This window comes from Nomascus leucogenys, chromosome 5, assembly GCF_006542625.1.
Source record: "Nomascus leucogenys isolate Asia chromosome 5, Asia_NLE_v1, whole genome shotgun sequence".
In the NCBI taxonomy this organism is placed as follows: domain Eukaryota; kingdom Metazoa; phylum Chordata; class Mammalia; order Primates; family Hylobatidae; genus Nomascus; species Nomascus leucogenys.
In genome coordinates, this window is record NC_044385.1 from 121,094,275 (window position 1) to 121,119,921 (window position 25,647).

The 25,647-nt window shown below is 40.9% G+C and overlaps 1 protein-coding gene across 2 annotated transcripts in view; it reads left to right on the plus strand.

The window, feature by feature from the left end:
* DNAJC3 (DnaJ heat shock protein family (Hsp40) member C3) overlaps nt 1-25,647 on the plus strand; it is a 109,209-nt gene that overhangs the window by 13,502 nt on the left and 70,060 nt on the right. Inside the window, exons 1-2 of one of the 2 annotated variants that reach the window (XM_030813563.1) lie at nt 12,943-12,978; nt 16,532-16,642. Coding sequence is in view for 1 of the 2 variants with exons in the window: in XM_003257394.4 (XP_003257442.1) it covers nt 16,532-16,642 (111 nt within the window). In the remaining variant the exon portion in view is untranslated. Of the gene's footprint in view, nt 1-12,942; nt 12,979-16,531; nt 16,643-25,647 lie in introns of those variants that run through there. The other variant, XM_003257394.4, reaches the window with a different exon arrangement.

The following is a 25,647-nucleotide window of genomic DNA, read 5'->3' on the forward strand; positions in this document are numbered from 1 at the left end:
ACTGCAGTGGCGCTATCTCGGCTCACTGCAAGCTCCGCCTTCTGAGTACACGCCATTCTCCTGCCTCAGCCTCCCAAGTAGCTGGGACTACAGGCGCCCGCCACTGGGCCCAGCTAAGTTTTTGTATTTTTAGTAGAGATGGGGTTTCACTGTGTTAGCCAGGATGGTCTCGATCTCCTGACCTCGTGATCTGCCCGCCTCGGCCTCCCAAAGTGCTGGGATTACAGGCATGAGCCACTGCGCCCCACCATACCCGTGCCTTTTTTTTTTTTTTTTTTTTTTTTTTGTATTTTTAGTAGAGACGGGGTTTCACCGTGGTCTCGATTTCCTGACCTCATGATCCGCCTGCCTCGGCCTCCCAAAGTGCTGGGATTACAAGCGTGAGCCACCGCGCCCGGCCCCCATGCCTTTTTTTAAAGCTATATTATTTATGTGTTCGGGATCCGTCATCCACAACCTCAACGATGAACAAGATATTGTAAAAATAGGAGGACTATTTAAGACTTTACCCCTTACTTCTTCCTCCTTTATTATTGGCAGCTTAGCACTTACAGGTATGCCTTTCCTAATAGGCTTTTACTCTAAATACCTTATTATCGAAACCACAAACATGTCATATACCAACACCTGAGCCCTTTCTATTGCTCTTATTGCCACCTCCTTAACAGCTGTTTGTAGTACTAGAATTATTGTCTTCGTTCTAATAGGACAATCCCACTTCACAACTCTAATTATTAATGAAAATAATCCCTTCCTAATTCAATTAAACACCTAATAATAGGCAGTATCTTCGCTGGATTTCTCATCAGCAATAGTATTATCCCCACCTCTTCCCCACAAACAACAGTACCACCTCATCTAAAACTTACAGCCCTTAGTGTAACCTAGGGATTTTGCTAGCAATGGAGCTCAGTCTTACAACTAACAGTCTTAAGCTAAAATATCCATTACAGACATTCAACTTCTGCGATATACTGGAATTTTACTCAACCACAATCCGTTGTACAACCTCTTGCTCAAGCCTACTTACAAGCCAAAATCTGGCTTCACGTCTACTAGACCTAGTTTGATTAGAAAAGTCCATACCAAAGACAATTTCACAGACCCACATTACAGCCTCCATTACCATATCCACTCAGAAAGGCCTAATTAACTTTTATTTCCATTCCTTTTTTATCCCCTCCTTTCTAACTCTACTGTTAATTATCTACTCTATTACCCCAAGTAATTTCAATTAACAACATAATCAGCAACAATGTTCAACCAGCAGCCACCACCAATCAACACCCATAATTATATAAAGCACCTGCACCCACAGAAGCCTCATGAATCAACCCCGGACCCTCACCCTCAAAAATTATTCAACTTCCTACACTTCTAAAATTAATTGTAATCACCACCCCATCATATTCAACCATTCATCAAATCAATACCAATTCTATTAATAACCCTAATAATAAAGTACCTCAAATATCAATACTTGATCCTTATGTCTCAGGGTATTCCTCAGTAGCTATCACCGCAGTATAACCAAAAACAACCATCATCCCACCCAAATAAATCAAAAAGACTTATTAACCCTATAAAAGCCCCACCATAATTCAACACAATACCACAATCTACAGCACCACTAATAACCCTAACCCTCCATACATAGGAGAAAGTTTTGAAGACAAACCTATAAATCCTATAACCAAAATAATACTTAATAAGAATAAAGCATATGTCATTATTCCCACATAGCTTGTAACCATGACTAATGATAGGAAAAATAATCATTATACTTCAACTATAAGAACACTAATGATTAATGTACATAAAATACACCCACTAATTAAAATTATAAATTATTCATTTATTGATTTCCCCACACCATCCAACATCTCTACATGATGAAATTTCGGCTCACTTCTAGGTGCCTGCTTAATTCTCCAGACCATCACAGGATTATTTCTGGCCATACACTACACACCGGACACCTTTACTGCTTTCTCTTCAGTTGCCCATATCAACCGAGATGTAAACTATGGCAGAATAGTCCACTATTTTCACGCAAACGGTGCTTCAGTATTCTTCATCTGCCTCTTCCTGCACGTTGGCTGAGGTTTATATTACGGGTCATTTATGTTCCTAGAAACCTGAAATACTGGTATTATCCTCCTACTCACAACTATAGCAACAGCATTTATAGGCTACATACTCCCATGAGGCCAAATATCATTCTGAGGCGCTACAGTAATTACAAATCTATTATCAGCCATTCCATATATTGGAATGGATCTTGTTCAATGAATCTGAGGTGGATTCTCAGTTGATAAAGCCACTCTTGCATGACTTTTCACCTTCCATTTTATCCTACCCTTCATCATTATAGCCATAGCAATTCTCCACCTTCTATTCTTGCATGAAACAGGATCCAGTAACCCTTCAGGAATTTCATCAGATTCCAACAAAATCACCTTCCACCCTTACTACACAAGCAAAGATACCCTAGGTCTAATATTTCTCCTCCTCCTTCTAATAACTGTAGTATTATTTTGACCTGACCTCCCGAGCAATCCAGACAATTACACTTTAGCCAACCCCCTTAGTATCCTACCCCACATTAAGCCACAATGATACTTTTTGTTTGCATACACAATCTTACGATCCATCCCTAATAAACTAGAAGGTGTACTGGCCCTTCTATTCTCTATTCTATTCTAGCAGTTATTCTTGTACTACATACGTTCAAACAACAAAGCATAATATTCTGCCCATGAAGTCAATGCCTGTTCTGAATTTTAGTGGCGGACTTGCTTACAGTCACATGAATCAGAGGATAGCCAGTTGAACATCTTTTTGTTACCATCGGACAGATAGCATCTATCATGTAATTCTCCGTTATCCTTGCCCTTATACCACTCACTGCCCTAATTGAAAATAAGTTACTTAAATGAAACTGCCCTTGTAGTATAACTCAATGCTCTGGTCTTCTAAACCAGAAATGGAGAGTCTCTCCCCAGGACAACTCGGAGAAAAAGCATTCCCGCTTCACCATCAACACTGCTTCACCATCAACACCCAAAGCTGAAGTTGTGATTAAACTATTCTCTGTATTCTTTTCGGCACACATTTTAACTAATATGTCAGTATTGACTGCCAACACTAATATATTAGTACTCCTATGTACTTTGTGCATTACTGTTAATCCCCATGAATAATATATGTGCTATAAATGCTTGATTGTACATCGTACATACACACATAACCTTACACTAAAGATCTATTCCACATGCATATAAGCATGTACTAACAATCCCTTAATCAACTGTCACTCATTGAGACATTACACTCACATGACAAAACTCGATCCACATGAATATCGACCAGTACTGGAAACCCTTGATATTACATAGTGCATACATTCATTCACTGACATAGCATATTTCAGTCAAGATTAACCTCGCCAACATGGATATCCCCTACCAAGCTTTGGTCTCTTAATCTGCCAACCTCCAAGAAATCATCATTCCTCTCGGGCGTGTTACTGTCCTCGCTCTGGGCCCATAACACTTGGGAGTGACTATACTGAAACTATACCTGGCATCTGGTTCTTACCTCAGGGCCATGAAACTAAGATTGCCCACACATTTCACTTGAATAAGACATCTTGATGGACTAGTGATTACCACCCTATTAACCAGTCATGGGAGCACTGTCATGCATTTGGTATTTTTAACTTTTGGGGATGCTATCACTCACCGTTGTGGAAGGCCTTCTTTGCCTTTTTTAAAAAAAATTTTTAATTGTTGTTGGTTTAAAGTCTGTTTTATCTGATATAAGAATGTTTACTCCAGCTTGCTTTTTTTCCCAGTTGCATGATACATCTTTTGTTACCCATTTACTTTGAGTCTATAGGTGTCTTTAGCCATTAGGTGAGGCTCTTGTAGGCTGCAGATGGTTGTGTCTTGTTTTTTTATCTAGTTTGCCGTTGTATCTGTTAGGTGGAGCATTTAGGCCATTTACCTTCAAGGTTAATATTGATATGTGAAAGTTTGTTACCGTCATAGTGTTGTTAGCTAGTTGCCTTGGAGTCACAATTGTGTAATTGCTTTATAGGATCTGTGGGCTTTGTATTTACATGTACATTTATCATGGCAAATATCCTTTTGTTTCCACATTTAGAACTCTTTTGTGCTTTTCTTATAGGTCTAGTCTAGTGGTGATGAATTCCTTTAGTGTTTGCTTGTCTGTAAAAGACTTTGTTTCTCTTTCGTTTATGAAGCTTAGTTTGGCAGGGTATAAAATTCTTGGTTATATATTTTTTTGTTTGTTTTTGGAGTCTAAAAAGAGGCCTCAAACTCTTTTGGCATGTAAGGTTTCTGCTGAGAATTTCACTCTTAATCTGATGGGATTCCCTTTGTCAATGATTTGACACTTCTGTCTAACTGCTTTTAAGATTTGCTGATAGTCTGATGACTACATTCCTTGGTTATGTTTGTCTTGTATAGTATCTTCCAGGTGCCCTGTGAATTTCTTATATCTGGATGTCTACATATCTAGCAAGATCAGGGGATTTTTCCTGTTTTATTTCCTCAAATATGTTTTTTTAAATTTCTTACTTTTTCTTCTTCTCCTTCACAATGCCTATAAGCTGTAGGTTTGGTTGTTTTACATAATCCCATATTTTTCAAAAGCTTTGTTTGATTTTAAAAATTCTTTAAAAATTTTAAAACAAATTCTTTTTTTTGTCTGACTGGGTAATTTAAAAGACCAGCCTTCAAGAAGTTTTTTTTTTTTTTTTTTTAAAGACATCTGTCTCTTCCTTCATTTCCTAGATTGCTTTTCTGGTTATTTTTGTGTTGGTTTTCAACCTTCTCTTGGATCTCATTGACCTTCTTTAAAATTCCCACTTTGAATTCTTTCTCTCATTTCTGAATTTTCATTTTGGTTATAGTCCATTGCCAGAAAGCCAGTGCAATCTTTTTGGTGGTGTCACAACATTCAGATTTTTCATGGTACCTGAATTCTTTTTTTTTTTTTTGAGACGGAGTTTCGCTCTGTCACCCAGACTGGAGTGCAGTGGCACGATCTCGGCTCACTGCAAGCTCCGCCTCCCGGGTTCACGCCATTCTCCTGCCTCAGCCTCTCCGAGTAGCTGGGACTACAGGCGCCCGCCACCACGCCCGGCTAATTTTTTTTGTATTTTTAGTAGAGACGGGGTTTCACCGTGGTCTCGATCTCCTGACCTCGTGATCCGCCCGCCTCGGCCTCCCAAAGTGCTGGGATTACAAGTGCGAGCCACCGCGCCTGGCAGTACCTGAATTCTTAATGCTGGTTCTTTCTCATCTAGAGAAACTGACACTTGTTGTTGTTTGAATTTACTTCATTTAAATGGATTTTTTTTCTCTCCCCTAACCTGCCTTGTGCCTATAGAGTATGATCTAGGGTAGAATCTTTTGCTTTGCTTTTATAGCCTTGTGTACTTTTGCTGGCAGGTTTTATGTTTGTTGTGCAATTCAACCCACAGGCCTGTAGGTGGTACTTACTGGTTTGAGCCAGCAGCAGCAAAAGCAGACGGATGTGTACCTGATCTTTGTTTATTGTGAGATTCACTGTGTTGTTTCAGGTGATGGGCTAGACAGTGGAAATTCCCCCATCCCCTGAGCTTCTGTTTAGCGGTGGGTCAGGGCGAGATAGCTGGGTAGAGCTGGACCACCTAGCTTGCCCATGAATACTCCAGTGATGAGCATAGGCACTAGTCCTGATAGGGGTGGTTGAGGTCTCTGCTGCATGTTAGGGAGCTGCACTGGCTTCATGTCCTGGTCAGGCAGGAATGTTCTGTGTTCCCTGTCACACCCTTGTTCTGGGGCTTGTGACTCTCAGTGCAGATGCACAGTGTTATCTGTCTCCAGGCCACAGTGTAGCTGAGAGTCACAGTAAATGCGTCATGCAGTTCTCCATGGGATTGGTTGCAGGACATGAGGGCAGAGTCTTGATGGATGAGTAGGAATTTCTCTGGTGGGCAAGTGTGGAAGACCATTTTATGTAATAGGAAATGCAAAGGGATGAAGCATGAGAACACGGTATATTCAGAGAAGTATAACAAGTTTAGTTTTTTATAGGACTATAAAGTAAGAGGTAGAGGAATGATGGATGATAGACCCACAGCATGAGAGCTGACCCTGAAAGGTGTTGTTTGCCTTTATATCTGAAGGGATTTAGTTTTAATCTAGCCAATGATGTGGAAACTCTACAGAATTTTTAGTATAAGTGCATTTTGAAGGATTGCCCTGGCAGCAGCATAGGGGCTGGATTTGAAAGAAGGTAAGATGAGAGCTGGGAACATCTCAGTGAGGAGGCACAATACCTCTTATGGGGAAAGAAGGGTCTGCACCACCAGCTCTTAGACTGTGGCAAGTTCTGTTATGGAAATGTGAGCAAAGCACACCAAAAGAATAATAATTACTTCTCTCTGGATGATTAGAGTGTGCCATGGAAATTTTGTAGAGGAAGTGATATTATCATATAATTAAATGGAAATTATGTTGGGTAAAATTGTAATGTAATAAATATCTCAGTTTTATTCTGGAAAGAAGAAATGCTGGATACTCTTTTTATCCTAGAAGGCAAGAGAAATTTAGTTTGAAGAGTAACTCACCCTCTGGGGTAAGAGTATGACATGGCTTGACATAACAGTTCAAATACTTTTGCATATGTGTTCTTGGCTTCCCTTTAGATTTCAGGTTCATCCTGTGAGGTTGGAAATGATTGTAGCTAAAATGTTATGTTAAACAATGGGTTGAGTGAGTCAAGCATGAAAAGCCTAGTAACTGTGGAAAGCTTAGCCTGGTTTACATGGGGGAAAGGATTGTTCACTGTGCTGAAAAGAAAACTGGTCTTTGGAAATGGATCTTGTTTCGATAGTTGTTGTGAGTCCTTGGGCAGAATGCTTAACTTCCTTGAGCCTCAGTTATAAAACTATGAAAGACGTTTACTTCCTGGGGTTTTGATGATTTAGTGAAATAAAGATACAGAAGTTTCCAGCACATAGTAGATTCTTAATTCTGTTTGTATTATATTTCTCCTCATAAAGTTTCTTTTTTCTTTTTCTTTTTAAAAAAATTTTTTTTGAGATAGGATCATGCTGTGTTGCCCAGGCTGGAGTACAGTGGCATGATTGTAGCACCTGGCATCAAGTGATTCTCCTGCTTCAGCCTCCTGAGTAGTTGGGACTACAGGCGTGTGCCACCACACCAGGTTCATTGTTAAAAATTTTTGTAGAGATGGTATTTTTCTTGTCCAGACTGGTCTTGAACTCCTGGCCTCAAGTGATCTTCCTGTGTTGGCCTCCCAAAGTGCTGGGATAATAGATGTGAGCCATTGCAACTGGCCTTTTATTGTTTATATAAGATGCGGGGTCTCACTGTATTGTCCGGGCCAGTCTCGAACTCCTGGGCTCAAGCAATCCTCCCACTTCAGCCACCTGAATAGCTGGGATTACAGGTCTGCATCACTGAGCTCACCTACCAGGCACCTTTACTTATGAGAATTTTCTTTATTTATAAATTATTTTCACAAAAGAAGTTTTCAGAACTGTTTTTAATGTCTGTAGTTTCTCAAAATAACCAGCTTCAAATAATATGCCAAAAAAGTATGTTTTGGGATGGCATATTCTGGTCTCTTGCAGTCATTTTTTGGGAGGGTATGTTCTGAGCCCCAAAATGTCTCTTCCTTTCTTTCCATTCCTCATACCAAGGGGTTCAGCAGGCAACCAAGGGATTCAATTACTTTTGTGCCAACCTAATAAGACACTATGGAGAAACTACAGAGTAGGCATATAAAAAGCTGAGAAAGCTACTGTGTTTAGAAGGAGAAAGAGCAAGGTAAAGTGAATTCCAATCAGCTTTTTGCCGTATTAGATGAAATAAGGAGTTCAGTGCTTTTGGTGACTAAAATGGCAGGTAGTTGCTCAGTAAGTTGCTTTGGGTATCCTGGACTCCCGCTTTTTCTGTACTTGACCTCCATATCTAGCCTGTTGATATAAGTCATGTGTGTCTTCTTTCTCTCTTATTTTTTCTGTGTTCACTGCTACTACTCCATGGTCATGCCATCATCATTTTTCCTGGATTATCATATAGATACTGAATTGGTTTCCTTCTTCCTCTCTGGATGTTTGTTAGAGTCACCTAGCACTTAAAGTGTTCTGCTCCGGAATAACTATGTCATGATGGCAAGGAGAGCTAGCCGAAATACTGGACGTTTTTTTTTTGAAATCCTCATTAATCATGTGACGTCTAGGCATTTAAATGTCATGTCCTTTGTTTTTGGATGGTTGGTTTCCCTATTCCAGCCTTTTCGACAAAGGTAGCATCCTTCCTACTTTTCCTTCAGGTTTCAGGTGAGCCTTCAGGGGAATCCCCCCAGGGCTGTCCAGTGGAACTTTCCTTGATGATGGGAGATATTTGGTACCATTTGCATTGTCCCATGCAGTGGTGTTGGAGCTCAGGTCACACTACCCCAAAATATGACTTCAGGAGCCCACAATATGCTACTGCAAAATATGTCTCTTTGTCATGTTGGTTATTTAGAGTTGGTTATTTTGAGAAACTGTAGACACAAGAATAGCTCTGAAAAGTTGCCTTTTTGTCAGAGAAATTTACATCTATAAGGGAAATCTTTTTCCCTGCTCTGCAGTAGGAGGAGAAGGGGCCACTAAATGGAAAAGGCATTGACTTAAAAACTGCACAACAAATCTTACTCTTGTTTTCAGTGTTTTTCTGGCCATCCCCCTGTGACAGTTTTCCCCATCACCCTCCACTTCCTTTATTTTAGCAAATGATGGTATTCCGCTGAAGTTTAAACTCTTTCTTTGAAATCTACTCTGGAGATTTACTCGGTTCTCTTGAATTTTCTCCCATGTATGTTTGAGGTATACATATGAAACAACTCGTTAATCTGTCTTTTGTTACAGGGAGTCCCAGTTTATGAAGATAGAAAATTATTTTTTCTCTTCTATACCAGCCCCTAGTTATTGAGCACTTAAACTGTTACTAGTGTGATTGTGAAACAAGTTTAAATTTTATTTAATTTTAACTGTGTTAGGTGCTTTAACTTGTGCCCTCACAGTACCCTGTATACATTCTCCCATTATAACACCACAGTGTATATATTCCCAACATTTTATTATTAAACATATCGCAAAGTTGAAAGAATTTTACAGTGTTCATCCCTATACCCATCATCTAGGTTCTATCACTAATATTTTAATATATTTGTTTTAACACATAACGCATCTGGACATGTCTCTATCCAACCATTAATCCTTTAAAAAAATACATTTCAAAATAATACCAGTATACATGGCCCTAAATACTTTAACAGGCATATAACCAACTTTTGTTTGAATGTAAAATTAATGTACAATGAAATGTCCATATTTTAAGTGTATATTTGCTGAGTTTTGATAATCGCATGTAACTGTGTAACCCACACCTCTAAGCAAGATCAGAACATCACCAGCAGTTCCCTCCTGCCTCTTCCCAGTCTGTCTTTTCTCTTACCCTCCCAAGCAACCATTATTTTGATTTTCTTCCTGTAATGTCCTTCAGCACCCGAAAAAGCTTAACATCATGCTCGCCGTAAAGGAGAAATGCTTTGGCTACTTAGTTTCCGTACGTGCCTTTCTACACATATTTGAATACCAGTACAACAAAGCAACTTTATTTTTGCTATGGTCTGAATATTTGTGTTCCCCTCATGCCCCCAATTCGTATGTTGAAACCTAATCTGATGTGACAGTATTAAGAGGCAGGGCATTAAGGAGAAGGTGATTAGATTATGCCCTCATGACTGGGGTTAGTGGCCCTATAAAAGAGGCCTGAAGGAGCTTGTTTTCCCCTTTCACCACATAGGGACTCAACAAGAAAGTGCAGTCTATGAGGCCCTCATCAGACACTGAATCTGCTGGCACCTTGATCTTGGACTTGCTAGCCTCTAGAACTGTGAGAAGTAAATGTTGTTTATAAGCCATCCGGTTTATGGTGTTTTTGTTATAGCAGCCTGAATAGAAGAACTGAGACAATTTTCTAAGAAGATACAGCTATCCTTGCAGTGAAGAAGTTCTTACCCATACCCTAATGGAGAAGACTCCTGGTTCCATCAGTCACGTATCCATCACTGGCTACATACATTACTACTCTTACTCCATCACCGTCCCACTCAATATTCAGTTATATAAAGACTAAATTGTAAGGTTAACTTCAGTAATTTGTGTATAAAATAAAATTGGGAACTAGGGAGAAAAATGTGGTTAGTACAGTCAATTCTTGTTATTCATGGTGGTTATGTTCTGTAAAGTCATTGTGAACACTGCATTGGCAAATATTGAACCATTTCTCTTAGGGGAAATACAGGGTTAAGTTTCTGCAAGCCTCAAATCACAACTTATGTCAACAGATCAAGAACATAACCTTGTTTTCTGTATGTTCCTATTTAAAGACACCTTACTCTGTATTGTTGATCTATTAACATTGAACTTACAGATAATGGCACTGTCTTTCATATTTGAAGAAAGCTTAACTAACACACGATTTTTTCAGTAAGGCACAGCCCAGCTTTCCTGAGCATAGGAACACCCAACAGTACTTCAGTACTATGCTTGGGAGTCACTCAAAGTGGTGAAATCAGTGACAGGAAGCATACACAAAAAAGTGGCACCAAATGTACAGTGGAAAGGACAATTGTTTATAATATGAAAGCTGACACAGGAAGATGGAGTGTTACCTTGTTCAGCCTCAGCTGGAACGTATGCTTGGAGTGATTTCAGTATTTTGCTGCCCTGAATATGCATGTGTTCTTGAATGACTGTGAAAATGCTGTGAATATGAGTTTGGGGATTATGAATGAATTTTAATGCATAGGCAAATTCACAAATACAGAATCTAAATTACGAAGATTGACTGTATATACAAATAAACATGTATATAATCAAAGAGAAAATATGCAAAGCTACTGCATAGCTTGTGTCTGTAACTGGTCTGAGGTGGTAGCTGATATATGTGGCTTCCTTCATCTATTCCCTGTTCTATACCTCTCTTGCCTTCTGCCAGAATTTCAGCTACTCTGGCTTTTTTTTTTTTTTTTTTTTAACCTGATTGAGTGACTCATAAACTTTCCTTCTTGAAGGGACTGTGTCTTATTTGCTCTGTTTTTTGGTTGCTGTAACGTTTCATTAACCTCGTATTGGGCATGGAAGTAGTATGACACGCCCTAGATAATCTTCTCGGTTCCACTTATCCTACTTTGCCTCCATTGCAAAATAGCACACTTTGTTTGCCCTTGGTAATTCGGATTCATTTTTCCAACTAGTAGATTAACCAATGTTTTTGGCTTGTTGGTTTCAGTGACGTAAGAAGTACAAAATGGCCATATGGCAGTCTCGTCTTCCAATTAATCGGAAACGTTGTGTCCCCTTTGGAAGCATTTCTCCTTTAAGGACTAAGATCTCCAAACCATCAGAGCTCAAAGTTGCCAGGACTAGAAACAGAAATTTTGCAAGTGGCTTATGTGGGTATAACAATGAGAGGAGCCATGCCTGCTTCTGCTTCTTGATTCCTGGACCTGACATATTCTGGCTGTGGGCAAGATAGCATCATATAATGAATGGTCCATGATTGAAATAATAAACTGAAGCTTGTAAAACAGAGCCCCATCCTTTCAGGTTTTTGTCTCCTAACTAGTGCTGCTACTTAAGTCTTCAGTAAGCCATTCTAGCTGATGGAGTAATGGTAAAACCAGTTAATCTTAGCGTCATGAGCACGTTGTCCACCTCTTTTGCTGTGAAGTGAATTCCTTAAGGAGATACAGTGCTGTATAAAATGCTGTGACGATAGGTAATGCATTCTGTGAGTCTATGAATGATGGAGTTGGCAGAAGCATTGCAGGCAAATTCATATCTGGAATATGAGAAACAGATCCATTATGGAAGAGAACCAAGTAAAGTCAGTCTGCCACTAGGTGGCCAGCTGCCTCTTTCCCACCCATGGTGCCATACTGGGAATTCACTGTTGGTCTCCAGCATTGGCAGATCAGATGCTCTACAGTAGCTTTAGCCAGATCAGTTTTTTCAGTTTTGGAAAGGGCTAATCTGTGGTTTTTGTTTTGTTTTGTTTTTTTGAGACAGAGTCTCGCAGTGTCACCCAGGCTGGAGTGCAGTGGCATGATCTCGGCTCACCGCAACCTCCAACCTCGCAGGTTCAAGCGATTCTCCTGCCTCAGACTCCCCAGTAGCTGGGATTACAGGCATGCACCACCACACCCAGCTAATCTCTGTATTTTTAGTAGAGACGGGGTTTTGCCATGTTGGCCAGGCTAGTCTCGAATTCCTGACCTCAGGTAATCTGCCTGCCTCGGCCTCCCAAAGTGCTTGGGATTACAGGCATGAGCCACCGCACCTGGCCTAATCTGTGTTTTTGAACCCATTCATAATCTCCATCCCTGCCACCATGACCACTTTGTTCATGGGTCCATTGCACAAGCTTAGGTATGATGGAGAAGAAGGTTGAGTGCCATCCATAGAGTATGCCATTTTATCTACCTGATTATTAAGAGCCTCTGCATTGATGTGCCCACCTAGTCTCTGATGGTTCAGTGCTGCTGCTTAAGTTTCTGTGCAACTCTAAAATCCCATCATCCCTACTGAATTCAACTTATCTCAATATTGACTTCCTCCTGTAGTCATACCTGTTCTACAAAGGGGAGTGACAAGAATTTTGAAAACTTTGTAGGTGGTCCCTCACTAATACATTTCTCCCTCTCTCTTTTTTTTTTTTTTTTTTTTTTTTTTTAAATTTTGTTTCAGAGACAAGGTTTGCTCTGTCTCCTAGACTGGAGTATAGTGGCACGATCATAGCTCACTGCAAACTTGAACTCCTGGGCTCAAAGGATCCATCTTCCTGCCTCAGCCCCCCAAGTATTAAATAGCTGCGACTACAGGTGTGTGCCACCATGCCTGGCTAATTATTTTATATTTTTGTAGAGATGAGGTCTCATTATGTTGCCGAGGCTGCTCTTGAACTCCTGGCCTCAAGCAGTTCTCTTGCCTTGGCCTCACAAAGTGTTGGGATTACAGACGTGAGCTACTGCGCCTGGCCAATAATAGGTTTCTCGATGTCTTAGTAAAAGGAGTGTTTTCTAGGCCCTCTCATGGACATAAATGGCAGTTTGGTGTGTAGGTAACACATGATAAATCCAGTCCAACCTTCCTATCTCTCTAAACCTTTGGATCCCTCTCTCTTATTATGCTAGGGAAACTTTGGAACCTCAGCCTTATTAAATGTTAAATTAATATAATTAATGTTTAACTAATTAAATTAAACTTCAAGTTTCAGTCAGCCAATCAAGTAAGCTGTTAAAGCCACTTCCAGTTTTGTGAGTTAACACATTAAATGTGGGATCTCTAGTATAGAAGTAGTCAAACCTTTTCTGTAAAGGGTCAGATAGTAAATATTTTAGGTTTTAGAGGCCATATGGGTTTTGTCACAACAACTCTGTTCTGCTGCTATAGTGTGAAAGCAGCCATAGACAATATGGCCCATCCATTGATGGGCATGGCCCCGTTCTAGTAAAACTTTATTTACAAAAAATGATTTGTTGACTTCTGCTTTATAAGTGTGCACATATAAATGAATTAGAGCCAATGTAGTGTTATATTTCACCCTCCTGGTCTAGCACCTTTAGAATCTAATGCCATACATGTTCTGTGGGATTCTGCTAGTTTATCAGCATATCTTTTGGTGTGTTCAGCTACTTCCTTTGGGTCATAGTATATACCTGTTCTTCTGGAGCCTGCCAGAATTTCACATGGGTTAGTGACAATTGCAGTGGTTAGGGTGTGTCTTGAGGAGGATGAACATCCTCTTTTAAGGCATCCACCGTGGGTAAAGCTGTCCTCAGGTTTTTAAGCAGTGGAAGAGTCATCTCCTCAGACAAGGGGGGAAAACTACTTCTGGTAAGGGAGACTCAGAAGGACTTGGGGGTTCAAGTTGGTCAGTTTCATTTGGGTCCAAATAAATATTCCCATTCCAAATTTAAGGATTCCATTCTTTACTAATCTGTACCCTAACTTTCACAGGAGAAACTTGGTGAGACCATGAATTCAGCTATTGTTTTAATTCAGCAACCCTCATAATTAAATTAAATTTTATATTTGATTTTCAGCTAAATCAGCTCTAAGACCATGACTTAATCTGAAATTGGATCTGAGCTGGTTATTTTCTCCCTGTAGGTGCCCCAGTGCAGCAGTCCTCAACCTTTTTGGCACCAGGGATTGGTTTTGTGGAAGACAGTTTTTCCATGGACTGGGTTGGGTAGGGGGAGGATAGTTTTGGGATGAATCTGTTCCACATCAGATCATCAGGCATTAGTTAGATTCTCATAAGGAATGCACAACCTAGACCCCTTGCATGCACAATTGACGATAGGGTTTGTGCTCCTGTGAGGATCTAATGCCTCCACTGATCTGACAAGAAGCGGAGCTCAGGTGGTAATGCTCGCTGGCTTGCGGATGACTTCCTGCTGTGTGGCCCAGTTCCTAACAGGCCATGGACTGGTACTGGTCCATGGCTGGGGGCTTGGGGACCCTGCTCTAGTGCTCTCAAAAGAACCCACCCCACATCACAGTCCTTATTTTCATAATTTCTGCCATTATGGTCAGTTGCAGCAGCCACTTGGGCTTCTAAGACATGTGCCTCAGTACTTCATTGCAGTCAACCAAAGTGATAGCTTAGTTAATTGTGACTCCAATGCCTACTGTGGATTACTAGCATTTCATCTCCCATTGGCGAGGAACTTAGCACTGCACTGAAGCCCAAAGCCATGACCAAACCAGTCCTCGAATTGCATCTCTGTGGGCCTGTCTCCTAGGACTGCTCCCAATACCAATTGTGTGTCACTCACGGTCCATTGAGGAAAGACAGAAATCATGTAGTTACTTAGAAAGGGGAAGTTTAATCTAAGAACTGTTAAGTTATGATAGGAGAGTAACTAAAGATGTACAGAGAACTCTAACAGATATTCTAGGACTAACAGCCTCAAGGAAGGACCAACTTGCAAGAGGGGTCCCCTCTACCAGGCTGGGGTTTAGATCTTATTGGAGAAGGTATAGCTGTAGCCCAGGTTTGCTGGCAGAGAAGATTGCTGTGTGGCTGCTCCATAGTAACTGGGCAAGTAGAAAACAATCCATTCATGTATAGGTGAGCCAAGGCTGGTCAGCCTGTCTATGAAGGGAGTCCATGTGCTTCTGTGGGTGTGAAGTCTGGAGTGTGTGGGCTGAGGTTGCCAGATCACTGAGGAACTGGACCCCTGGGCATATAGCTATGGCTAAGTACCCCTGGATGTCCTCCTTATCCATACCATGCAGCAGGAAGTCCACCCCATGACGGACCATGCAGCAGGAGCCAGAAGACAGTAAAATGCAGCAAGCAGAACTAGGAAGTGTCCTTTCTGTGGTGTTGCTTCAGTGCCCTGTACTGACAAAGCATAACATTATACTCACTGTAAAGAGGAAATGCCTGCAAACTCCAGGCCTTTATTGCAGTGCAGGTACCAAAGGATGAATTCAGAGCCAAGAGGCAACATATTGATAATTGGCCTAGTCCATCAGCTCATGTTATTGATTCCGCAGTAGTTCCCTATTTTAAGACAAGTAAATATTCAAAGCCGTAGTCAGGTCCTCTGCTTCCTTGACCTCATACTACTATCTTCCTCTTGGCTCTGCTGCAGCCATCCATGCCTTTCTGCTGTTTCTGGAACATATCTGCATGCTCCCGACTTAGGACCCTTGGTTGTCCCTCTTCCTGGAAGCTATTTTCCTAGCTGTCTGCATGGTGAGTTCCTCACTTTTTTCAAGTCTTGCTCAGATGTCAGCTTCTCAAGAAGGCCTGCCCTTTACCCCCTTATTTACTGCTCGAAGTCCCCTGAACTCCTTACCTCTTCACATGGCTTGACTTTTTCCACAGTAATTTTCACCTAACATACTATGTAATTTACTTATTTATCATGTCTGCCTCCTCCCACGATAACATCAGGTGCCAGGAGGGTATGAGGGGCAGGAGTTTTTGAATGTTGCTCACTTATTGCAGATACCTAAAATAGTGCCTAGTGCATTATAGGTGCTTAATAAATACTTAAATATTGTAACAGTCTCTATGATATTCATTAAAGGTGAGATTCTAACTTCAAACAATTTTCATTTTATTATTCAAAATATTTTTACTACTTCTGCATTACACAACTTCCCTTTATTTTTTAGACTGGTTACATTCTTTTGACTGATTAGGTCAAGATGGGTACATTTTTTGTCTTGTGCTCCATATAATGAAATAGGGTTTGTATTTTATGTTATGTTCTTTACATCATTTTTCAGCTTCTGTGACTTTTCTCATCTGAGTAGATGACTGAGACAGATAACTATTTTTAATATTATATTTTTTAGAATTAAATCTTAGTTCATGGAAAGTTAACTGATTGTTTTTAATTTTATTTTTAGGTGCTGAATGTGGAGTAAATGCAGATGTTGAGAAACATCTTGAATTGGGCAAGAAATTACTTGCAGCTGGACAGCTAGCTGATGCCTTATCTCAGTTTCATGCTGCCGTAGGTTTGTATCATGGAACCAAATCACTCAGTGTCTGTCTTAGTGAATTCTAGTAATAGCTCTTTTTTTTTAAATAACATTTAAAATAAACATTATTTCATGTTTAAATAAAACATTTAAATATATTCGTGGGATTCTGAGCGAAATAGATGGATAAAATAAATATATAACACTTAAATGTATGTGCATCTAACATGAAAGAAGTTTGAAGGTTAGTGAGGCCTGCTACTACCAAGGATAATTCAAGATAATTCTGACAAACAGCTTTTCTCAGTGTATTATTTGGCTTCTGACTTTTTTTTTTTTTGAGACGGAGTCTCGCTCTGTCGCTGTCGCCCAGGATGGAGTGCAGTGGCGTGATACTGGCTCACTGCAAGCTCTGCCTCCCGGGTTCATACCATTCTCCTGCCTCAGCCTCCTGAGTAGCTGGGACTACAGGCGCCCACCACCACTCCCGGCTAATTTTTTGTATTTTTAGTCGAGACGGGGTTTCACTGTGTTAGCCAGGATGGTCTCAATCTTCTGACCTCATGATCTGCCCGCCTCGGCCTCCCAAAGTGCTGCAATTACAGGTGTGAGCCACCGCGCCCGGCCAGCTTCTGACTTTTTGAACAGATTTTACTGAATGCAGTTTAATTTTCTTGATGACTTGGGTTTTCAATATGTTTGCTTGATATCCTTGGGAGATGCTGCAGTTCATTGCCTCTTCAGTATTGGTCAGACCCCAGCTGCTCTTCATTTATACTGTTGCTTCTTATTTCTTACTCGAGTCTGTCTGTAGAATCAACTGTCATGCAGCTGTTCATCTGTTAGGACTGGAAGAAGTGAGATGACCAGAATAAATAGGTTCTTAGTGAAGGCTTAATGGATTTTCTCTCCTTTTCTTTTCTTTCTTTTTTTTTTTTGTTTTTTTTGTTTTTTTGAGACAGGGTCTTGCTCTGTCACCCAGGCTGGAGTGCACTGGTGTGATTATGGCTTACTGCAGCCTCAGCCTCCTGAATAGCTGGGATTATAGGTGTGTGCCGCTATATCCAACTATTTTTTACAACTTTTATTTTTTATATTTTTGTAGAGATGAAGTCTCACTATGTTGTCCAGGCTGGTCTCAAACTCATGGGCTCAAGCAGTCCTCCTGCCTTGGCCTCCTAGAGTGTTGAGATTGTATGCATGAGCCACCACACCTGGCCTGGATTTCCTTATGAGTCACTGCTAAAGTTTTGTACTGGGACTTTTTGACATTAACTTTCCTCAGAGTCCTTTACTTATATATTTTTACCTTGATTTGAATGGTTGAGACAACATGGTTAACATGGTTAACAACCTGACAGATAAGGAGGGTGGTGTTTTTTGAGACAGGATCTTGCTCAGTCATCCAGGCTGGAGTGCAGTCACGTGATCTTGGCTCACTGCAACCTCTGCCTCCAGGGCTCAGGTGATCCTCCCACCTCAGCCTCCTGAGTAGCTAGGACTACAGGTGCGTGCCACCATGCCCAGCTAGTTTTTGTATTTTTTTATAGAAACTGGGTTTCAACATTTTGCCCAGCCTATCTCAAACTCTTGTTCTCAAGCCATCTGCCTGCCTCAGCCTCCCAAAGTGCTGGGATTATAGGTATGAGCTACTGTGCCCAGCTGGTGTTTTTTTTTTTTTTTTTTTTTTTTTTTTTTTTTTTTTTTGAGACAGAGTCTCACTCTGTTGCCCAGGCTGGAGTGCAGTGGCGCGATCTTGGCTCACTGCAAGCTCTGCCTCCTGGGTTCACGCCATTCTCCTGCCTCAGCCTCCTGAGCAGCTGGGACTACAGGCACCCGCCACCATGCCTGGCTAATTTTTTTTTTTTTTGTATTTTTAGTAGAGACGGGGTTTCACTGTGGTCTCAATCTCCTGACCTAATGATCCGCCCACCTTGGCTTCCCAAAGTGCTGGGATTACAAGCGTGAGCCACCGCACCCGGCCGCTGGTGTGTTTTTTAATAAGATACAGCCGTGCTCCCAGAAAAACTATCGTCCTATTGTAATTTACTATATAAACTCAATGTAGTTAGGTTTTGGTTTGTCATACTTTTCTTTATGCTTTTTCTTAAACTCAGATTTTTATTGCAGATGTTATTAGCTCTCTGAACTCATAGGAAACATATTTTTTTGATTAAAAAACTCTATTCAAGGCTGGGCATGGTGGCCCACGCCTGTAATCCCAGAACTTTGAGAGGCTGAGGTGGGCGGATCACTTGAGGTCAGGAGTTTGGGACCAGCCTGGACAACATGGTGAAACTTGTCTCTACTAAAAATATAAAAATTAGCTAGGCATGGTGGTGGACCTATAATCCTAGCTACTTGGGAAGCCAAGACTGGAGAATTGCTTAGACCCCGGGGGTGGAGGTTGCAGTGAGCCAAGATCGCACCACTGCACTCTAGCCTGGGCGGCAGAGTGAGACTCCATCTCAAAATTAAAAAAAACAACCAAAACCCTGCTCAAGAGACATGGCATAATTATAAGTACATAGAAAAGTTGAAAAATGAGGGGAAAAGTGAAAAAAAGATACCTTTGTGAGTAGTAGAGAAAGCCATTCCACACAAATAAAGGATTCACTCTACCAGAGAAAATATCAATTTTAAATGGGTATAAGCCTAATAACATAGCCTCTAAATACATAAAATGAAAATTGGCAGAACTAAAAGGATAAATAACAAATTCATAGTTACAGTGGAAGGCTTTAGCCTCTTTCAATAATATATAGGAAAACAAACAAAAATAACAGTAAAGATGTTAACTTGACCCAATTGAAATACACATAACACCTGCACACAGCTACAGAATACACATTCTTCCCAGTGTAAGAACATTACAATAAAAATATTATAGGAAAGTCTCATGAACATAACTATAAAAATTCTGAAAAACGTAATAGCAAATAAATCTAAAGTTTAAAGAAGTCCACATATTATGTTTGTACACCCAAACACATACACACACCACTGGTTTCTATTACAAGGATGTAAATTCGGTTTGGCATTCAAAAGTCAGTATTAGTCATCACATTAAAAGACTACAGGAGAAAAATATTATTTCAAAGGTGCAGAAGAAGTATTTGATAAATATTTAACACCATTTTTGAAAGAAAAAGCATCTTTTAAACAGTTTGGGAATCTGTATTGATGAGTACACCAAAAATCCTATAGCTACCATCATACTTTATGGTGAATATTGATAGCTCTCCCCACACCTCACCACCGCTAAGATTGAGAATGAGACAAGGATACCCACTATTACTACTTGAAATCAACATTCTGCTAGAGGTCCTAGCCAATGCAGTTTTTTTTTTTTGTTTGTTTTTTTTTTTGAGGCAGAGTCTTGCTCTGTCACCCAGGAAGCTAGAGTGTAGTAGTGCAATCTCGGCTCACTGCAACCTCCATCTCCCAGGTTTAGGCGATTCTCCTGCTTCAGCCTCCCAAGTAGCAGGGGTTACAGTCATGCACCACCACGTCCAGCTAATTTTTGTATTTTTAGTAGAGATGGGGTTTCACCATGTTTGCCAGGCTAGTCTTGAACTTCCTGACCTCAGGTCATCCACCCGCCTCCCAAAGAGCTGGGATTACAGACATGAGCCACCGTACGTGGCCTAGCCAGTGCAATTTGTATACCAATTTTCTATCTTGCAACCTTGCTGAACGTGTTTATTAGCTCTAAAAATTTTTGTTTGTGTTGATTCTTTAGGATTTTCCATATACAAGATTATGTTATTGGGAAATTATAGTTTTACTTATTTTGTCATGGGAGGGACCCAGTGGGAAGTAATTTAATCATGGGGGAAAATATAATTTTACTTATTTTTGTCATGGGAGGGACCCAGTGGGAGTTAATTTAATCATGGGGGGGCGGTTACCCTCATGCTGTTCTCATGAAAGTGAATGAGTTCTCACAGGATCTGATGGTTTTATGAGGGACTTTTCCCCCTTTTGATCAGCACTTCCCCTTCCTGCCATCATGTGAAGAGGATGTGTTTGCTTCCCCTTCTGCCATGATTGTAAATTTCCTGAGGCCTCCCCACTCATGCTGAACTGTGAGTCAGTTAAGCCTCTTTCCTTTATAATTTACCGAGTCTCAGGTATGTCTTTATTAGCAGTGTGAGAATGAACTAATACAATTGCCCAGCCACTGTAATTTGGCAAGAAATAGGGCATAAAGATTGAGAAAGGAAGAAATAAAACTGTCATTCACAGAGGACTTGATGATACGCAAATAATCTGCAAACTATTATAACTGAAATGAATTTAGCAAGGCCACTCACTAGATAACAAATTCAACATACTTTCGTAGCAACAGAGTCTCTCTATATTAGCAATAAACAAATATAAAAAACACGTAAGAATAAATCTAATGAAAGATGTGCAAGAACACTTTGCTGAAAACCACAAAAATAGTTATAAGAAAGACCTAAATGAAGAGATATACCATGTTCATGAATAGGAAGATTCAATATTGTAAAGATGTCAAGTGGCCCCCAGATTGGTCTACAGATTCAATGAGATCTAATCAAATTCTAGCACTTTATTTCATTGAAATTGACTAGCTGATTCTAAAATGTCTTATGGAAATGCAAAGGACTTCTTCATGAGTTGCCTTGTGGACGAGATTTAAGACAACCCAAGCCAGCTCTCTTTGGTCTGTGAGAAGCATACATGTATTCTTTGCCTTGACCATGTCTGTAGACAGAGGACATTCCAAATAGCAACCCCTTCTTCCTTCTTATGAGAGCAGAGAGCCTGCTTGTCTCTTGCCACTTAGAGTTTTCAGGGATGAATCAGATACACCAGTCAGTCTACTCTGTCCTGCAAAGAGGACACTTATAAACTTTTCCAAGTGGCCCTAGAAATCTCACCTTGGAATGTAGGGGTAGCTGGCACCTGTTGGGATGTCAGGTGAAACATAAATAGTTGCATTGCAGTAGCCTGCTGTATAAATATACAGAGAACTTCTATCGTGTGTACTCTATGAAGGTATTAGAAAATATGGCTTTGTGGATTACCTTGAAAAGGGAAACAGATTTTAATGTTGGCCTTGCCACTGGGTAATCCTGTGATATTTGTCCAGTTATGTAAAAAAACGCACACTTAAAAAGTTACCTGCGAGTTCCCAGCAGTTTTCACCGTGTCACCCATGGGAATTTTTGTGAAGATCAGATGGTAATAATGAATATAAATATTTCTTTGAAAATAGTGTATAATCACTCAGGAGGCTGAGGTGGGAGGACTGCTTGAGCTCAGGAGTTGGAGATTGCAGTGAGCTGTGATTGTGCCACCACACTCCAGCCTGGGCAATGGAGTGAGACTCTGTCTCTCTCCTTCTCTGTCTTGCTTTTTTTCTTTAAAAAAAAAAAAAAAAGGTGCAGTAGGATATGTAAAGAATGTAGAAATATGATTTTTGTGTCTCTGAAAATTAAGGCTTTTCTAAAAACAGGTTTGCTATAATAACAGGGGTTTCTTAACTATGTGACATTTCTGTTAGGAAGTTTGCATTTCAATGACTAACTCACCTTTAAGAAATAGTGGTTACTTTGCACAATAATTTGCACAAGATTTTTCACTAAGGGCTGTTTACTGTGTGACCACATCGTTACTAAGTCCACTATTTTTCTGGTGATTCAAACTGTCTTCAGTGCTTCAGCATGGCAATTTAAATTTTTTTCAGTTACTGTCTTAGAAAAAGTGTGTCTTAAAGTATTTATTCTTACCTACTACCATTAGAATGTTTGAAGAAATGTATATACCTTCTACCTATTTTATGCTTTATTGTTTTCTTAGTCTCACATTTATTAGAAACATCAAGGGCTATGGCATATAATTAAAGTCGTTTTAAATGACTGCTTTTTTTTTTTTTTTTTTTTTTTTTTTTTTTTAGCTTTATCACTGCAATACAAGACTTTTTAAGACAGCTCTTTCCCAAAATTCCCAGTAAAATGTTACTGTGTTCACCAAGAGGTGTAAATCAGTGATGCTGAAACATGGCAATTTATTGGTGTGATTTAGTAAAGGGAGAATGTAAATCATTGCTAGTGCATTCTGAATCTGAATAACAGGCCAGTGTGGTGGCTTACAACTGTAATTCTAGCACTTGAGCACTTTCAAAGGCTGAGGCAGGAGGATTGTTTGAGGCCAGGAGTTTGAGACCAACCTGGGCAACATAGCAAGAGCTCGTCTCTACAAAAGTAAAATAAAAAAAAGTTAGCCAGGCATGGCAGTGCCTACCTGTAGTCCTAGCTACTTGGGAGGCTAAGGTGGAAGGATTGCCTGAGCCCAGGAGTTTGAGGAGGCAATGAGCTGATGGTGCCAGTGTGCTCTGGCCTGGACAACAGAGTGAAACCCTGTCTCCAAAATAAAGTGTCATTTTGTTCAATGTGATCTGGCAAATAGCAGTTGACTCTCAAATGGGATACACATCATAATTTCTTTTTTTTTTTTTTTGTGACGGAGTCTCGCTCTGTCACCAGGCTGGAGTGCAGTGGCATGATCTCGGCTCACTGCAACCTCTGCCTCCCAGGTTCAAGTGATTCTGCCTTGGCCTCCCGAGCAGCCCGAGCAGCTAGGAGTATAGGCGTGTGCTACCATGTCCAGCTAATTTTTGTATTTTTAGTAGAGACGGGGTTTCACCATGTTGGCCAGGATGGTCTCGATCTCTTGACCTGGTGATCTGCCCCCCTTGGCCTCCCAAAGTGTTGGGATTACGGGCGTGAGCCACTGCTCCCGGCCACACATCATGATTTCTAGGAAGACCATTTATCATTTTAGTTCGTGTAGAACACATTGTTCATAACAAACTATAGAAAATAAAGTTTAAGGCTGGGCATGGTGGCTCACGCCTGTAATATCAGCACTTTGGGAGGGTAAGGTGGGCAGATCACCTGAGGTCAGGAGTTCGAGACCCGCCTGGCCAACATGGTGAAACCGCATCTCTACTAAAAATACAAAAAGTTAACCGGGCGTGGTGGCAGGTGCCTGTAATCCCAGCTACTTGGGAAGCTGAGGCACGAGAATTGCTTGAACCTGGGAGTTGGAGGTTGCAGTGAGTTGAGATCATGCCATTGTGCTCCAACCTGGGCGAGAGCGAGACTCCGCCTCAAAAACACAAAAACAAAAAATCCCCAGGAAATAAAGTTTAAGTTTTCTATCATAGTGAAATGGGAGAGTTTTCATATTTCCCTTGCAGGGCGTGCGACAGGGTTGTGGCTTCCGTCTTCAGGGCCCTGCTGCTCAAACCCTTACTGGGAGCACGCAGATGGGCAGGTGCAGAGGCCATGGGGAGTGCTTTTGGGCTCCGGCCCCATGGCAATGTCTAGGATTCCTGAAGCCCAAGTGGGTGTGTGTTACAGTGTGCTCTTTCAGCTACGCCATCTGCAGACAGCTTGTGTTAGCTCAATAGACCCTCTGCCTTATTGCAAAGACGGGGCCAGTGTGACAGCCTGAGTTCTTGCTCATTGTACTGGAAGAATCAGATCATATGTGGGCTGGAAGGTTGAGTGCAAGGTTTATTGAGTAGTGGAGGTGGCTCTCAGCGAGATGCATAGGGAGCCGGAAATGAGGGATGGAGTGGTAAGGTGGTCTTCCTCTGGAGTCGGGCTGCCCAGCGGCCAGACTGTTCTATGGCCACTCGTGGCTGAACTCCCCTCGGCATCCACGTCGTGCTGCCGTCGCTGCTCTGCGAGTGTCTGCTGGTATGCTCTTCTCCTCTAGACATCCAGCCGTTTGTGTCTGTGTCTGTTTAAGGTCTCGGATTTATATGGGCACAGTATGGAGTGCGTGGCTGGCCAGAGTGATCTTGGAAAATGCAACATTTGGGCATGAAAACAGGAGTGCCTGTTCTCACTTAGGTCCGTGGGCACAGGCCCAAGGGTGCAACCCTACCAGAGACACCACCCTTCTCTACCCAGCACTTCCCTGCCCCCCTCCCATATCAACAGGATTATGCAGTAGATGGTGATGGGGTGTTGTGGCCTTTTGAAACTCTTATAGATGTGCATTTATCAGAAAAGAACTATGGGGATAATGAATTCTGGGATCTGAGACCCTAAATTTAATAGACTTTACAGAGGGTCTTAGGTATATCTGGCATGAACAAATGTCTTAAGTGGTAGATTAAATGGGCGGGCAGTGTGAAATGATTGATTTCTTCCTTTGCTTGGTAAGAAAACTAGCACAATGCTTACATAGTTTTGCTGAATCCCAGAACAAAATCCATTTCTAGATTTTTATATCACTTAAACTTGTTATGGTGCTTTCTCATCACATTTCAGCCTCAATTCTGAAATGAGGACAGACATTACTGTTTACATTTAGACAAAAGGAAACAAAAAGTGCTCTAGCAACTTTCTGAAGGTGATATTCCAGTTCAAAAGATTCTGAGCTATGCTACTATTTTAATGTCTGGTAAGTTCAGTAAATTGTTGAATGAAGTTTAGTTGGGTGAGCTGAGAGCAAGAATAAAACATTTTCCATATCTAGATGATATGGTTTGGCTGTGTCCCCACCGAAATCTCATCTTGAATTGTAGCTCCCATAATTCCCACGTGTTGTCGGAGGGACCTGGTGGGAGATAATTGAATCATGGGGGTGGTTCCCCCCATACTGTTCTCACAGTAGTGAATAAGTCTCACGAGATCTGAAGATTTCATAAATTTGCTTGGCTCTCATTCTCTTGTTTGCTGCCATGTAAGATGTGCGTTTCGCCTTCTGCCATGATTGTGAGGCCTCCCCAGCCATATGGAACTGTGAGTCCATTAAACCTCTTTTTTAAAAAAAAAACAAAAACCCAGTCTTGAGTATCTCTTTATCAGCAGCATGAAAATGGACTAATACACCAGTCCAGCATGTTTTTCCTATGCCTCTCACTACCACCATTTACAGCATCATTTGTAATTGGCTTTCTGATGTGTTTTCTCCAGATAGTAGTTGTATTGTTTTATTCTGGCTAATTTTCCCATATTTGAATTGTTTGATAGTTTTAGGATTCTGGGTAGAGG